Raw genomic sequence first — 15964 nt, 5'->3', positions numbered from 1 at the left:
AAAGAGCCTGGGGTTCAGCACTCTCACACTGCTTTTCATCATTTTTTTTTTTCAGTGCTGGGGATCAAACCCAGGGCCTCGCACATACTAGGCAAGTACTCTACCACTGAGCTACACCCCAAGCCCTTCATCACAAAATTTTAAGCCTGCATCTCCAACTTTAGCCTGTTCTGCGAGAGTTGAGTTCTGGGGTCACTTACTGCTAGTGTGGTGGCGTTGGCTGTCTCTTCTCATCCATTCTGCCAATCTTCTGGGTTTTAGCTGGAGTGTCTGTTTATATTAAATGTAAGGGCTGACGTATTTAGATCTTAATATTTCTAAGGTGAAGAACAACATGTCTAGTATTGGCTGGGGATGAACCCCAGGCTTTCACATGCTAGACAGAGCAGTGCATCTCAGTCCTAGACTTTGTAAGGAGAGTGGTTTCTGCACCTGCCCAGACTTGCACTCTAAGTTCCAGTTTGTGTGGAAGTCTATTATGATTTTAGATTTCCACAGTGATACGTGAGTCTACGGTTGGTTCACTTGGTAGTTCTTCTTTCTGAGGGACTTGTGGATGTGTTGCTGCCTGTTGTTAGGGATAGGTCTTGTTTATGCTGGTTCTTCGCTTCATATGCCGGTCACAATGTGAATGAATGTTCTGTGATGTGTTTGGAAATGATTTTTTTTTAAAAAAAATTGGGGTCTAAAGTACTGTGCTGGACATGGTTTCTGTTCACTTTTGCTAGATAGTACCAAGAACACTAGTGATCCTTGTCTCAGCCCAATTTATGGATTTAAAGTTTTCCAGGATACCAGCTGACTTAAAGCTGGCTGTATTTTGTATCATTCTGTATACAATGCGTATTTATCATAGTGAGGACACACGTATGAATCATGCTTGGGTTTTATTTAGGAAATGCAGGGCAGGAAACCAGTGATCAGGAATGGCCAAAGTACTACATTTTAAAACTATGCTGTATTTAACTAAGGTGAAGAAGAAACATATACTAATCTCATACTATAACTTCTGACCCACTGTGCTGTTCCTGGAAAGGAGAACTTAAAAAGTAAGGGAGGGGCTGGGGGTGTAGCCCACTGGTGGAGCACTTGCTTAGCTTGCATGTGAAGACTGGGTTTCAGTGTTCGTAACATGTATGTTGTGAACTTTTTCGACTTCCCAGAAGAGGGCATCCTAACATAATGAGCCCAGGCCAGTTCCCCCCTAGGAAGGAAGAGGCTTCCGAGACACGGCTTTGCTGCGCTGCTGCACTGGGTTGGCATAGTGTGGGGATGGTGCACGGGGCGCCGAGACCGGTCCAGGGCTGAGCACTTGCCTGGCACGTGGGAGGGAGGCCCTGGCTTCCGTCCCCAGCATGACTGAGGAAGAGGCTGGCACTGGCTAGGTCTAATGGCCCAGGCCTGGAGTCCTTCCACTAGGAGGTTGAGGCGGAGGAACACTTGAGCTCAGGTGTTCAAGAGCAACTTAGACAACACCATGAGACCTCACCTCACAACAAACAGCAAACAGAACAACCCAAGACAGGAAAGGACTGGAGTCTTGCATCTGTCCGCTGGGAAAACAGAGGCCCTTCAAATTCCTAATGAGTTGCCACTAAGGAATTGTAGTTATACGTACTACAAGGTATAGATTCTTGGAATAAGGTCAGAGCTTACTTCTGAAGACGCTGTCAGGCCACTAGTGGCAGGGTAAGTGCAGGGGAGTGCCACGAAGAGGGCATTTCTGCCTAAGGAAGTTTCCAAGGCAAGGACCTTCAGATGAAGAACCGGAAGGAGGAGGCCATTGCAGCTGAGCTTTGTGAGCAGGAAGAGAAGATAACTGCACAGGACTTAGGGCTCTGCAGGCTGAAGTATTGCAGAAGCATCTGGGCGTAGAGACGTGCGCGCACGCGCGCGCGCACACACACACACATACACACACACACATACACACACACACATACACACACACACATACACACACACACACACACACACACACACACACACACACACACACACACACACGATCACAGTGAGCAGAAGAATTCACAGAGGTGGCAGAGGACCTCATTAACTGCCCAGGTTTATGATTGACCCCAACTTGTCACATTGGTTGCTTGCTAGAGAAGGTTTCTGAGGACTAGTGTGTAGCATCATCGTATCTAAAAGGCAACTCCGAAAAGTCAAATGACCATGTTGCCTATCAAAAAATGTTTCTAATTCTCTTCAGCCTAGAACAGCTCTTGATCATGTTGGTTTTCAAGGAAAAAAAAAATTAAGGGCCTAGGGAGATGGCTCAGTCAGCAGTGCTTGCTGAGCAAGGTGAGGACCCGAGTTTGGTCTCCAGGACCCAGGTAAGAAGCTGGGCGTGGTGGCTTGCACTTAGAACCCCAGCACTGTGGAGACAGAGAGAGGCAGATCCCCCGGGCCTGCTAGCCAGGTAGCCTAGTCCAGTTGCCACTCTTCAGGCTGATGTGTGGATAGCACCTGAGGAACACACATATGTGCACCGAGCATGCACACATGCACAGAATGGGCAACCTTTTCCGTATTAGTCTCCAGTGTCAATTTCAGAGGACTTGATGTTTGGGGGTTTTGGTTTTGTTTGTTTGGCCTTTTTTTTTTTTTTTTAAAGATGTATGAGTGTTTTGCTGCATTTATGTGCCTGGTGCACACAGAACTTAGAAGAAGGTGTTGGATCTCCTAGAACTGGAGTTAGAGATGGTTGTGAGCCGTATGGGTGCTGGAGACAATGGTGAGTCCTCTGGAAGAGCAGCCGGTGCTCTTACCTGCTGGGCCACCTCTCCCACCCCCAGGGCACTTCATTTTAGACAGAATTGAATTATTTTCTCTGAGGCAGTGGATAGAAGGAGAAAGAGTCACATGTTCTGTAGAGACAATTGCTACCTTGAGAATAGGTTTGACGAGTTGTCTGACAAGTATCAAATCTTGAATCTTTTAAACAACCTGACATTAGAGTACAGAAAAGAATCAAGATCGACACGACCAACACATAGGCTGGCTACCCAGCTTTTTGTCAGGCATTCCTTCCTGCTATTTTAACATGTTCAGTCCGGGCCTTCAGAAGACTGTGTCTGCATGTTTTGTGCATGCCACAGTGTGGTGTGGGGAACTGCTGGAGTCAGTTCTCTCTGTCTGCCAGAGGGTTCCAGAGATGGAATTCTATTTGTTAAGCTGGAGTAATAATCACCTTTACCCACTGAGCCATCTTTCTGGGTCCCCAGATTGTTTTGTTGTTCTTGTTTGTTTTTTGTTTATTTTTTTTTCCCAGACAGGGTTTCTTTGTGTAGCCCTGGCTGTCCTGGATCTCAGAGATCTGCCTGCCTCTGCCTCCCCCAAATACTGGGATGAAAGGCATGTCCCACTACTGCTGGCTAGGCTCTATTTCTTTATTTAATTATATATATATATATATATGCATTGTACAAATTGATGGGTTTCATAATGACATTTTCATTCAGTATTTTTATGAGATTCAGTTATGTTGATAATGTGGTTGTTGAATTTATTATCAGAATCGTTTCGCCATTTGTAGATATTTATCTCAGACTTCACAGCTGGAATTATAAGTGTGAGCCACCAATTCCTGTTCCAAACTCTTTGATAGTGTCCCATAGCAATATATTTTATGATTTGTCCTCAAATAAACAAATATACATATAACTGAAATGGTTATTTTTTGTTAAATAATACCTTCACCACAAGTGATATATCCTTTTTGGTTTTTTTGTTTGTTTGTCTTTTGTTTTTTTGTTTTTTCGGGATAGAGTCTCACTCTGTAGCTCTGGCTCTCCTAGAACTCACTACATAGACCAAGCTGGATTCAAACTCACAGAGGTCCACCTTCCTCTGCCTCCTGAATGCTGGGATTAAAGGCATTCGTGACTACATACAGCTACAAGTGATATATTCTGATGTTTTAATTCACTCTGACTTTATACTGTTTTATTTGAAAAATACTCCTCACTGAGTAGTGGTGGTGGCGCACACCTTTAATCCCAGCACTTGGGAGGCAGAGGCAGGCGGATCCCTGTGAGTTTGAGGCCAGCCTGGGCTACAGAGAGAGTTCTAAGACAGCCAAGACTACATAGAGAAACCCTATCTCAAAAAATCAATTTAAAAAAGAAAGAAAGGAAGGAAGGAAGAAAGAAAGAAGAAAGGAAGGAAAAATACTCCTCATGAACTACTAAAGGCTTACCATTTGCTTCATGGGAAGAAAGAAAACTTTGTGGCGTTTCTTTTTGAAATGGTGTTCTTGAAATATTTTTATTTTATTTTCAATTATGTATATGGGGTGGGTGGGGCATATGAGTACATGCCTGCAGAGGCCAGAAGAGGGCAATAGAGTCCTTGGAGCTGGAGTTACAAGCAGTTGTGAGCACTCATATAGGTGCTGGGAACCCAAGTGGGGCTGAACTTGAGTCCTCTGCAAGAGGAGTGTGTGCTTTTAACCACTGAGCCATCTGTGTGGCTCAAGCTGGCCTCTGACTCTAGTCCTCCTCCCTCAACCTCCCTAGTGCTGAGGTTTCCACAAGTGGACTTGACAAACACTCCCTGAAGATACATACAGGAGGGGAGTCGAGGGACCAAAGACAGGCATATTTTGGCTTACTGAGTACCTTGCTGAACCGCAGTACTAATCACATTCTACACTGGGGTGTGCTGGAGCACCGCGGCCCTGTGTTGCTGTGTCCAGTTTCTCATTCTCCCTAACCAGGTGGGGTTCGTTCACAGTGCCCGTCTAAATGGCCCGTCCCTAGCTACAGCTGATTTCTCCATGTCTGTGATAGCCTGCTCTTCTCACCCTTGTCTTCTGCCTAGGGTCATTGTAGTTCACTTATGTGAGCTTGTCTGTCCAGGAGCTGTCCCACGGTCTTTAACTCGAGCTATAGTGACATGTGATAGGATCAGTACCACTGTTTAGTAAATTGCTTTGCTTACTCTTGACCTTGTATTTACATTTACATAATGGGATTAGTTTATCAAGTTCTAAAAACACTCATATTGGAATTTATATTTGAATTTGTAAATTGATCAAATCAGGGTCCCTAAAGCTTACCGGCTAGCCAGCTCAGCCAAATCTGAGAATCCAAGTTCAGTGAGAGATGCTTTCAGAAAGGTGGAGTGCACACCCATACTGCACATGCTCACACACAGACATAAGCCAATGTCAGTTTGGTTTATATATATAATTTTTGTTGTTGGTTTGGTTTGGTTTTGGTTTTTCGAGATAGGGTGTCTCTGTGTACCCCTAGCTGTCCTGGAGATCTGCCTGCCTCTGCCTCTGCCTCCCAAGTGCTGGAATTAAAGGTGTGCACCACCACCACCTGGCTTTAAGGGTATTATTATATTGACATTTGCAATTTACTTTGAAGTGCACCAAAAGACAATTGGATTGACAAATAGAGAGTAGATTTGTATGGTGAACTATTAAAATTCTTTCGGTTTTGTTTATACATTTAAAGTTTTTCATGATAAGATAGCAGCACAGTGAGAAAACCAACCTGATGGTTTAAAATGGTCAAAGGATTTAAAGAGACATCTCTCATAGTCAATGTCACAGAAAATACACTGAGATGATACCACACCCCTAAGAGGGTAGCTATTGCCAAAGTTAGCAAAGAGAACCACTGTTGGCATGAGCGTGTCCTTTGTACATCACATGGTAATATAAAATAAAGCTACTGTAGAAGAATGTGGAATTTCCTCCAGGAAGTTAAGGATAAAAGTAGGCCTTCTGGATCATATGGCAGTTCTATGTAACCAAATGAACTGGATCCCAAAGAGATAGTGATCCCTATACACAGTAGCCAGTATGTGAAGACAACCTAGATGTCTTTCTGTAGATGAGAGGCCAGAGGAAATGAACACATACACTCATACCCTCAGCCTTCAAAAGGGGAAATCTCGCCATATGTGACATCATCAAGCGACCTTAAAGACATTATCCTAACAGACATAGTCCAGTCACAGAAGGACGGATACTGTATAATTCCACTTATGTGAGGGATTGAGATAGCCAAGTTCAGAGAAACATCCAGTAGATGGTTGCCAGGCTGAGGGAAAGGAGGTGTGGGAAGTTGCCGTTCAACAGAGCGTTTCAGGGCTGGGGTTAGAGCTTGGTAATTAGAGTCAGAATGCTTGCCTAGCATGCTCCAGAGCAGGGGAGGAAGGAGGGAGAGGAGGCAAGCATGAAGGCAGACTAGATGGGAAATAGTATATACCTGGCAGGGAGGATCAGGAGTTCAAGGTCATCCTCCATTACTTAACTCTAAGGTCAGCCTCTCCAGCATGAGACTGTCTCAAAAACAGAAAGGAAGAAGGAAGGGATGATTTCAGTTGTGTAAGATAGAGAAATTCTAGAAATCTGTATATCGTGGATGTAGTTAATAATACTGTTTTGCACACAAAATTTTATTCAAAGACGGATCTTCTGTTAAAATATTGCCATTTATAATAAAACAGAAGGGGGCAGTGCAATTAATATTTTTCCCCTTATAGCTATCTTGGTACAGTAGTGCCTGTAATTCCAGCACTTAGGGAGCTGAGGCAGGAGGATCATTTTGAATTCCAGACTAGTCTAAGTTATGTAGTAAGACCCTGGAAAAAGAAAAAAGAAAAAAAGAAAGAAATCCCCTACAATATGTTTATGATAGAAAGCAAGTGGTCATCTGGCTTTTGCTTGCCCTGGGGGTTGTTTAGAGTGTCATTTCATCAAGACCATCCTAGCCCTGAGCAGCCTGCAGGCGGGAGCCATCTGGATTTACAGAACAGCTTACTGCAGTTCACGCATTGAGAACATACGTGCCAATAGAAATGTTAGCAATTTAAGTTTCATCTAAGCCTTTTATAGGGCTAGCAAGAAGGGATAAAGGTGAAATCCTGTCTTTGATATGTTGAAACTCCTAAGTATCAAGACTGCAGTAGTAGTTCCTTAGAATTGTCCTTCATTTATCCTCCCCCCAACCCCCAAAGCCCAAGACCTTTATGCATTAGTTTCAGGACAGCTAGACCAGCCTTTATTAGCATTTTCTTGTTGGAGTGAGGAAGTGTCCATCTCTTTGGCCAGGATGCTCTCATCATCTGGACCTTATGGCTGCTGTCTTCATTCCTTGGCACAGTTTCCAGCTCAGCTGGTATTCTTTCAGATGGTCCTTTATAGGTGGGAGTGGGTCTGTTCACTCAGTTCTCCCGGGTCCTTAACTGGCAGTCTTGGAGCAGTGGGAGGGCCAGGGAACTAGAAGGGCTTGTTTCAGTGTGGCCAGGCCTTTCTCTCAATGCTGCAGTATTTCCCGGGACCTTTGAGAACACTGGCCTAACAGTGTGGGCATGCTGGCAAAATAAAGCAACAGCATTGTACGAACTTCAGGGTGGTGTGTGGCGGGAAGGTGGAAACTTATATGGTTCATGAGAAAGATATTGAAGAACATTGATTATACCAGAAACGTTCTGATTTCACTGATAACGTGTTGTTTTCTCTCTTGTACCCTTGCAGGCTCCTGCCTAATCTCAGCACATACTTATTATTTCAGGTCCTGTGGGAATGGCTGCTGCTGCTGCTGTGGCAACGGGGAAGAAACGGAAACGTCCTCATGTGTTTGAGTCTAATCCGTCCATCCGGAAGAGACAGCAGACACGTTTGCTTCGGTGAGGGCCACCTTACCCCACCTTGCTCTTCTTCACATGCTTCCTGTGTAGATGGCAGGGCTAGAATATTTTTTGCTAGCTTCCTCAAGACACTGGATTGGAGTATTTGATGGCAAGTTTAGACTTAGAACCATTTCCATAAAATTAAATTGAAAATACAGAAAATATGATGTATAACATTGACCAGCTATGGTAGCACATGCCTTTTAATCCCAGCATTTGGAAGGTAGAAGCAGGTGGATCTCTGTGAGTTCCAGGCCAATCTGGTTTACATAGTGAGATACAGGTCAGTCAGAGCTACACAGTGAGACCCTATCTCAAAAAAAGGAAGGGAGGAAAGAAGGAAGATATCTAGTGTCACATTAATCCATCCAGAGAAAGTCTGTGTAGCTGCTGTGTGCCAGGCGGCACCCCAGGCATTTGGAAGCATATCACTGACAACAACGTCCCTTAAAGAATTTATATTCTGAAGGAAGGAGAAAGAAAACAACAAACACTCTTTTCAATCAGAGGAAGGTTGGGAGGAGAAAAGAGAATAGAGAAAGTGTCAGGAGGTCAAAGAACACAGTTTCTCTATTCTAAGAATGGTCTGGGAAATCCTTTTGATGAGGCAGGTTTTGCCGAGAGCTGGGAGGAACTGACAGAGTCCCTGTGCTTATGTCTAGGGAAAGAGTATTTCAGCAGAGGGAGTATTAAGAGCCAAGGTGGTCATTTTATTATTTATTATTTACCCTTTCTTTTTCTTTTTTTGTCCTGGAACTCACTCTATAGACCAGGCTGGCCTCAAACTCACAGGGATCCATCAGCCTCTGCCTCCCCAGTGCTGGGGTTAAATGTGTGCACCACCACACTCAGTCAAGGTAGTTATTTTTAACAAGCAGCCAGGGAGAGTATGAGAGGACTGATTAGAGGAGTAAAGGAAAGCCCAGCCACATTGGGAGGCTGGCAAGCTTGTGTGGTGGCTCATGCTTATAGTCCCAGCACTCGGGAGGCTGAGGCGGAGGATTGCCACAGGTTCAAGGCATGGTTAGCACACACCTACAACTCCTGCACTCAAGAGACTGAGGTAGGTAGGTCATGGCTTTTGAGCTAGCCTGGGCTACATACCAAGATCTTATCTCAAGGGAGAGTAGAGAAAGAATTGGAGGCAGTGACTGTCAACCATTGATTCAAGATCTACTGCCTGGTTTTCTGTTTGGTATAACAGAATGTTATATGTTTGGTATAACAGGTATGAAATGTAGGATCCTGGGTCACAGGATAACTCCTGTGACTCAGAGGAAAGATGCAGCATTATTTTATGTTGTATGAGTGTTTGCCTACATGTATGTGTGCACAGTGTCAGTGCCTGGTACCCACAGAGTTCAGAAGAAGGGTTTGTGTGCCTGCATGGACTTATGTGCACTTTAGGAGGACAGAGGCAGTGAGTTCCAGACAGTGGTGAGCCTCCTAACAGGTGTATTGGGAATCAAAGCCAGGTCCTCTGAAAGAGCAGAAAGGCCTCTTAACCACTGAGCCACCTCTTGAGCCTCTGTTATAATCGTTTGTATGGTCGGGTCATCTTCTGTTCCTCTTTTACTGTAGTTGGTGTATAAATTAACTTTATCGTTGCTGTGTATGGACAGGATAAAGACACAATATGCAGAGGTATCCAGTGGGATCTGCTTTGGAGCAGGCCTCCACAGAGAAGTGGGGAAGCTACTGAAGAAACTCTCTCATTTCATCCTCATTTGCAAAGCACTGTGGCTTTGTGTTCGGTTTTCTTTTCTATAGCTGTGGTAAAGTACTCTGACCAAAAGCAATTTAGGGGAAGAAAAGATTTAAGTGATTACACTGTGATCAGGTCACAGTTCATCAGTGAGGGAAGTCAGAGCAGGAACTTGAAGGAGAAACCAGGAATGCTCACCATGTAGACCAGGTTGGCCTTGACTTTGCAAAGACCTGCCTGCCTCAGTGTCCCAAGTGCTGGAGTTAAAGGTGTGCCGCTTATACACTTACGCTTTAAGTAGCTTTCTAACCAGCCCAGGACCCTGTCCAGGGAATAGTGCTGCCCACAAGGGGCTGGGGCCTCAGTGAACAGACATGGCCTGTAGGCCAGTTTGGTCTGGACAAATTCCTCAGTGCACCTACCTTCTCAGTGACTCTAGGTCAAGTTGACAGTTAAAGCTAGCTAGGCATTGTAGTGCCCACCTGCAAAGTTGGTACTTGGAGGATAGAGGCAGAGGATCAGGAGTTTAAGACCAGCCTCGGCTAATGAGACCCTGACTCAGAAAATCCAAATAAATAAATCCAAAGCCACCATACTTTCCCCCTACATTTATTTATTTTGTGTGTGGTGGGGCCTGTGTATACACACACGCTATGGTACATGTATAGAGGCCAGAGAATAACTTGCTGATGGTGCTTTCCACGATTTGGGATTGCATTCAGGTTCTCAGGCTAGCACCTTTACCACTGAGCCTGTCACACTGACCCACAGCATTTAAAAGTACTTACTTTTGATAAAATATACCAGTGTGAAATGAATGACTATACCAATAAAAGAGATTTGTCATTTGGGCCACCTTTATTAAATAGAGATGACAAAATAAGTCTGAAAGTGGCATCTCAGCAGCCATGCTTACAGCAGTGATTGGTGTTGAAACTTAGCTGGGTGTATTGGTTGTGACTCCGGTTGCAGCACTTTGGAGGCAGAGGCAGGCAGATCTCTGAGTTTGAGGCCAGCCTGGGCTGCATATTGAGTAACAGGACAGCCAGAGCTGTGTAGAGAGACCCTGTCTCAAAAAAAAAAGTTGTAATTTACTGATTAAAAGTTGTCCTGTCTGTGTCCTGAGACATAAGCCCCAGTACATCCTCATGTGATGAGCTTAGAGAGTATGTCCACACTTTCTCTGACCGAATTCCATACTTCACTCTGCTTTCTGTTTTCAGATTTCAGAACACATTTGATCAGAATTGTCTCATATCATAGTAAGTTTGGTCTGTGACGCGTCACAGTATTTTTTCCTGTCCTGTAACCTTTTATTTCCACTCCATTCAGGAAACTCAGAGCCACACTAGATGAGTATACGACTCGAGTGGGACAGCAAGCTATCGTCCTCTGTATCTCACCCTCCAAACCCAACCCCGTCTTCAAGGTGTTCGGGGCAGCACCTTTGGAGAACGTGGTAAGTCAGATCTGAGCTGGGTTCCCAAAGGCCCTTTGCTTTGTGTAGGGTGTTTGCATTTTATTCCTCTTTCCAGTTCAGTGTTAAACACTTCTTCTTTCCATGTCAGTCAAGAACACAGCAGACGGTACAGCTTTGTTGAGCCTAGTTTGATGCTTGATGCTTGGCTTGGCCAAAGCTGTTTCATGCCTTGTGCACAGAGAATTTTTTTTTCCGTTGTTTGAGACAGGGTTTCTTTGTGTAGCTTTGGTGCCTGTCCTGTATCTTGCTCTGTAGGCCTTGAACTCACAGAGATCCACCTGGCTCTGCCTCCCGAGTGCTGGGATTAAAGTCCTGTGCCACCACTGCCCGACAGAATAATAATTTTTTAAAATGTTTGTTATTGCTGGGTAGTGGTGGCATACACCTTTGATCTCAGCACTTGGGTGGCAGAGGCAGGTAGATCTCCATGAGTTCAAGGCCAGCCTGGTCTACAAAGTGAGTTCCAGGACAGCCAGGACTATTACACAGAGAAACCTTGTCTCAAAAAACAAAACAAAACAAAATGTTCATTATTGTTTCTAGTTCCTAAGTCAAAGTATTGTACCCCATCAGGGGCAGTGAAAAAGGACAGTATGTTGTTAGGAACCAATACGGGGCTAAGGATGTAGCCCAGTTGGTAGAGCCCTTGCCTAGCATTTGTGAAGTCTTGGGTTCCATCCTAAGCACTTTACCAGGTGCTGTGGTCCATGCCTGTAATCTCAGCATTCAGGAGGCATGGAGGTAAGAGGATCAGGTATTCAGGGTTATCCTTGGCTACAAATCCAGTTCAAGGCTATCCTGAGCTAAATTAGACACCACTTTTTTAAAAAAAACATGAAATTGTTTATTCGTATCTGAAACAAAACACTAGATGATTCCCAGGGTAGTAATTTTATAAGGTGAACTGGAAGCATATTATAAATCACATATTTGGGTATATCTTTTAAAAAAATCTCTTTTGCTATTTTCAAAAAAGTTGGTTTAGCTGGGCATGGTGACACACGCCTTTATTCCCAGCAAGAGAGGCAGGCAGGTGGATCTCTGGTCAAGACCAGCTTGGTCTACATATTTTTATTCTTGGGCTTTTTTGTTCTTGTTTGTTTTTGGTTTTTAGTTGTTGGTTTGTGTGTGTGTGTGTGTGTGTGTGTGTGTGTGTGTGTGTGTGTGTGTGTGTGTTGTAAGTATATGCCTCGTGTGTATGTGTGCTCTTGGATGTCAGACAAGGGCATGGGGCCCCCCGGCACTGGAGTTACAAATGGTTGTAGTAAGCACCATGTGGGGCTGGAGATTGAAAACAGGTTGTCTAGAAGAACAGCCAGCATTCTTAACCACTGAGCCATCTTTCTACACCCCTAATTTAAAAAAAAAAAAAAAAAAAAAAAAACACAGAAAGAAAGAAAATAGTTTGCACTAGATTGTCTCTCAGTGTCTCAGTGGTGTGTGTGTGTGTGTGTGTGTGTGTGTGTGTGTGTGTGTGTGTGTGTGTGTGTGTGTAATAAGGATAACAGTACTCTCCTCCCTGGGTTCAGATGTTAAGTCTGACTGTCTGCCGATATCAACTGCTGAGAGGAAGTGCTGAGACAAGTGCCGAGCTTAGGCAGTGCTTGAGCCAATGCTGCCCACTGTGCTCTGAGGGCAGCTCTCTGAGACTTTGTGCAAACCATAGACTTTCTTGAGCTTCATGGGAACAGCCTAAAATATTTTCTTGAGAGCCAGGCAGTGGTGGAGCACGCCTTTAATCCCAGCACTCGGGAGGCAGAGCCAGGCGGATCTCTTGAGTTCCAGGCCAGCCTGGGCTACAGAGTGAGTTCCAGGACAGGCTCCAAAGCTACACAGAGAAACCTTCGCCTCAAAAAACAAACAAACAAACAAAAAACCAAGAAAACTTCCCAAGAACTCCAGGGGAAACAGTAGTAACCGTGGAGCTGGGGAGATGGCTCCTTAGGTAAAGCACCTTGCCGTGCAAGCTTGAGGGCCTAAGTTTGAATCCTGAGAACTAAAGTCGGGTGTGGTAGCCCACATCTGTAATCCAGTGCTCCTGCAAAGAGATGGGAGACTGGGTCAGAACTCTCAGCTGCTCCATGGCCATGAGGACTAACACCTGAGGCTCTCCTGCCCTCGGTGCATGTGGAACCACACTCACATATGCAAAGTCTAAATAAGAGTCCCCTAAATGCTTTAATTTTCAAGTCTCGAGACTAGACACCTGGGCTAATGATACGGCTCAGTGGATAACGACTCTTGCTGGCAAGCCCAAGGATTGGAATTCATTCCTTGGAAACCACATGGTGGAGGGAGAAAATCCATTCCTACACATTGTCCTCTGACCTTCATACACAGTGCCATGGCACAGACAGAGAGAGGCAGGAGGAAACCAACACAAAATCTTGCTGTAAAACCAACAAACCTAGGAGTCCACATTTGGTGGAGAAGCTTAGTCGGGGGCTGGAAAGAGAGCAGGAGGAAGCCGGCCGAACTTCACCAGCCACAGCTGGAGCATAGCTCCCAGCCACAGCTGGAGCCCCAAGTGTGAGGGCCGCACCATGCCCGGGCCGCTCCCGTTATGTGCTCCAGATGACAATCAGTTTTAGTCACAGTGGCACCTGGGTACATCCTTTTAATTTATTTATTTTTATTTTATGTGCTGCTGTCTTACCTGCATATATGTGTGTGTGAGGGTGTCAGATCTTGGAGTTACAGACAGTTGTGAGCTGCCATATGGGTATTGGGAATTGAACCTGAGTCCTCTGGAAGAACAGTCAGTGCTCTTAACAGATGAGCCATCTCTCCAGCCCCATATGGGTAAATTTATAAAAAGATCTTTTATGGAACTTTCCAAAGACTACTCATATCCAGAAAGCTTCAGAAATGCAGAAGAATCCTGGTATATTGTCCAAGGCTGTTTTTTCAACCTGACTAAAAGCCAGTTTCTAAATTTTCAACAGTACATTTGTGACCAAAATTCTAAAAGTTTGTGTAAGTGCCCTAAACCTAACCTTCTGTCCCTGGAATTCATGAGACTATTTGGTAATAATACACCTCTCTGTGTGTCTGAATACATGAGATATTTCATGAGACATGCTAACAAAGACTGCTCAGCAGTGTCATGTGTTTGCCGTACACACTATTCTGGGAACAGTAGTATAAGTGACACGTGATCATTTGAGTCTAATTTAAAACAGGAAGATGATTAAGACAGGAACACTTGAAAAGGTTTTTCAGAGTGTATGTGGAAATGGAGTTGTACTTTCAAAATAGGCAGTATTTGGATAAGAAGTAGAATTAAAGGCCCAGAAGTAGAAAAGAACTTGCTAGAAGCAAAAACTAATGAGGATGCTGGCCAACAGTGTTAGATGCACTGAGATTTTGGAAGATTGGAAAATGAGGTTTGTGGGTAGGAGGCGGGGAATGCATCTCAGAGTTGAGAGATCAGATGGAATCGAAACACAACTCTCTGATTATGGGAAATCTACTCTACTAAGCAAGCTTAGATGGGAGTGCTGTATTCACCTGGATTGCTTCGTTGAAATTACTCTAAAGCATAATCTGTCAGCAGTTTAGCAAAATACCAGAATATGACTTTTCTTGATCCATAAAAATAGCTGAAATTAGCTAGGCAGTAGGCGCACACACCTTTAATGCCAGCACTTGGGAGGCATAGGCAGGTGGATCTCTGTGAGTTCAATGCTAGCCTGGTCTACAGAGAGAGTACCAGGACAGCCAGGGCTACACAGAGAAACCTTGTCTTGAATCCTCACCCCCACCCCCCAAAAAAAGGGCTGAAATTATTTGGTACTGACTAATGTAATAGTAATAACCCAGCGTTTTCCCATCTTTGAATACCAGATATTACCACCACAATCGAAAGTGTTTTTATACCATTTTCATCCTCCTATGGGCCTGCATGTGTGAATTCAGCTTGATACACTAAGTTAAAGAACCCAGACTTGGAAGACTCAGGCTTTGTTCCAGTCTCCAATTCCCTTTGTGGACTAGAAGCATTACAAACTCTGAAAATAGAAGCCTGTAGACCTAGATTGTAGCAGTGCTTATGTTGTGATAATACTCACTGGTGATAGTATCTGAAACTTTTTGTGTTAGTATAAATCTGATTTAGTTGAGTTATAGTGAGTCTAGCATTTGGGCCATTTTTCTTTCATTTCCTTCGCACTGCTGTCTGGAGGGTCCTGTAGCTTTAGAACTGGGTCTGGTTACTATTAGGTGTGTGGGCCAGAATATAGGATCTTTCTCTTCTGAGCCTCACAGTGAGACTCCAGTATGGAAGTAAGTTCACTGAGCAGAAAACACTGTTGGTACTTCTTGACAAAATTTATTTTGTCTTCCCATTCCAAGAACGTGCCCGAAAACAAGTTAATGTCCTGTCCCATCTAGTTATAGCTCCATAATTCCATGGCTTTATTATCCCTAGAGACATCCTCATCCCCTTGTGTATTCTAAGTGATAAACCCATTATTGATGGTTTCGGATCCAGTGTGTGCCTCCTTTTCCTGCTCATGGTAGAAGGGTGCGCGCGCGCGCGCACACACACACACACACACACACACACACACACACACACACACACTCTGCACTGCCTCTGCCCGAGGTTCTGCTGTCTCGATCCCTCCCTGGTTCAGAACTGTGCGGACATGGAGAGAGGCACGGGGCTCTCAAGTTCCCCTGTCTCCAGGGAGTGCCTGAAGGGAGGAGAGCTTGAACAGTGGGCTCCCTGGCCTCAGGCCTTACTAGTTAGTGATGGTACTTTGGCACTCAGATGTATTATCCACCCCTTGCTTTGTCTGATTCTTTTCAATCCAGCCTCTTGAGCACTTGGATCTCCTGTCCGTGTGGTACCTGGTTTTCTATTTAAAAAAAAAAAAAAAAAAAATAGCAGTTTCAAATACATTAGAGTTCAGAGACCTAAGTCCTCAGAGCTGGAAAATGATTTTGACAGCTAACTGTCACATTAGATGTGACCTGGGTCAGAACTGGCCTGGGAAAAGCAGAGTAATGGATGTTATTTACATTAGATTTGGAACAGGTGTTGGATGTTTGTGGATTGAGACAAGACTTTTAACTGAGAAACAGTAGTATTTCTATAGAACTTTCCCACTGGCTGCTTCCTA

The 15964-nt window shown here is 44.4% G+C and overlaps 1 protein-coding gene across 3 annotated transcripts in view; it reads left to right on the top strand.

Annotated features, from left to right (window-relative positions):
- Nrf1 (nuclear respiratory factor 1) overlaps window positions 1-15964 on the top strand; it is a 112834-nt gene that overhangs the window by 43575 nt on the left and 53295 nt on the right. For 2 of the 3 annotated variants that reach the window (XM_028866186.2, XM_037203684.1), the window contains exons 4-5: window positions 7536-7650; window positions 10691-10817. In XM_028866186.2, coding sequence (XP_028722019.1) covers window positions 7536-7650; window positions 10691-10817 — 242 coding nt within the window. Of the gene's footprint in view, window positions 1-55; window positions 92-7535; window positions 7651-10690; window positions 10818-15964 lie in introns of all 3 variants that reach the window. The other variant, XM_037203685.1, reaches the window with a different exon arrangement.

Source organism: Peromyscus leucopus, chromosome 3 (assembly GCF_004664715.2).
Source record: "Peromyscus leucopus breed LL Stock chromosome 3, UCI_PerLeu_2.1, whole genome shotgun sequence".
Taxonomy (NCBI): Eukaryota; Metazoa; Chordata; class Mammalia; order Rodentia; family Cricetidae; genus Peromyscus; species Peromyscus leucopus.
Note: the sequence above shows the minus strand (reverse complement) of the source record. Positions and strands in the feature narration are given on the sequence as shown.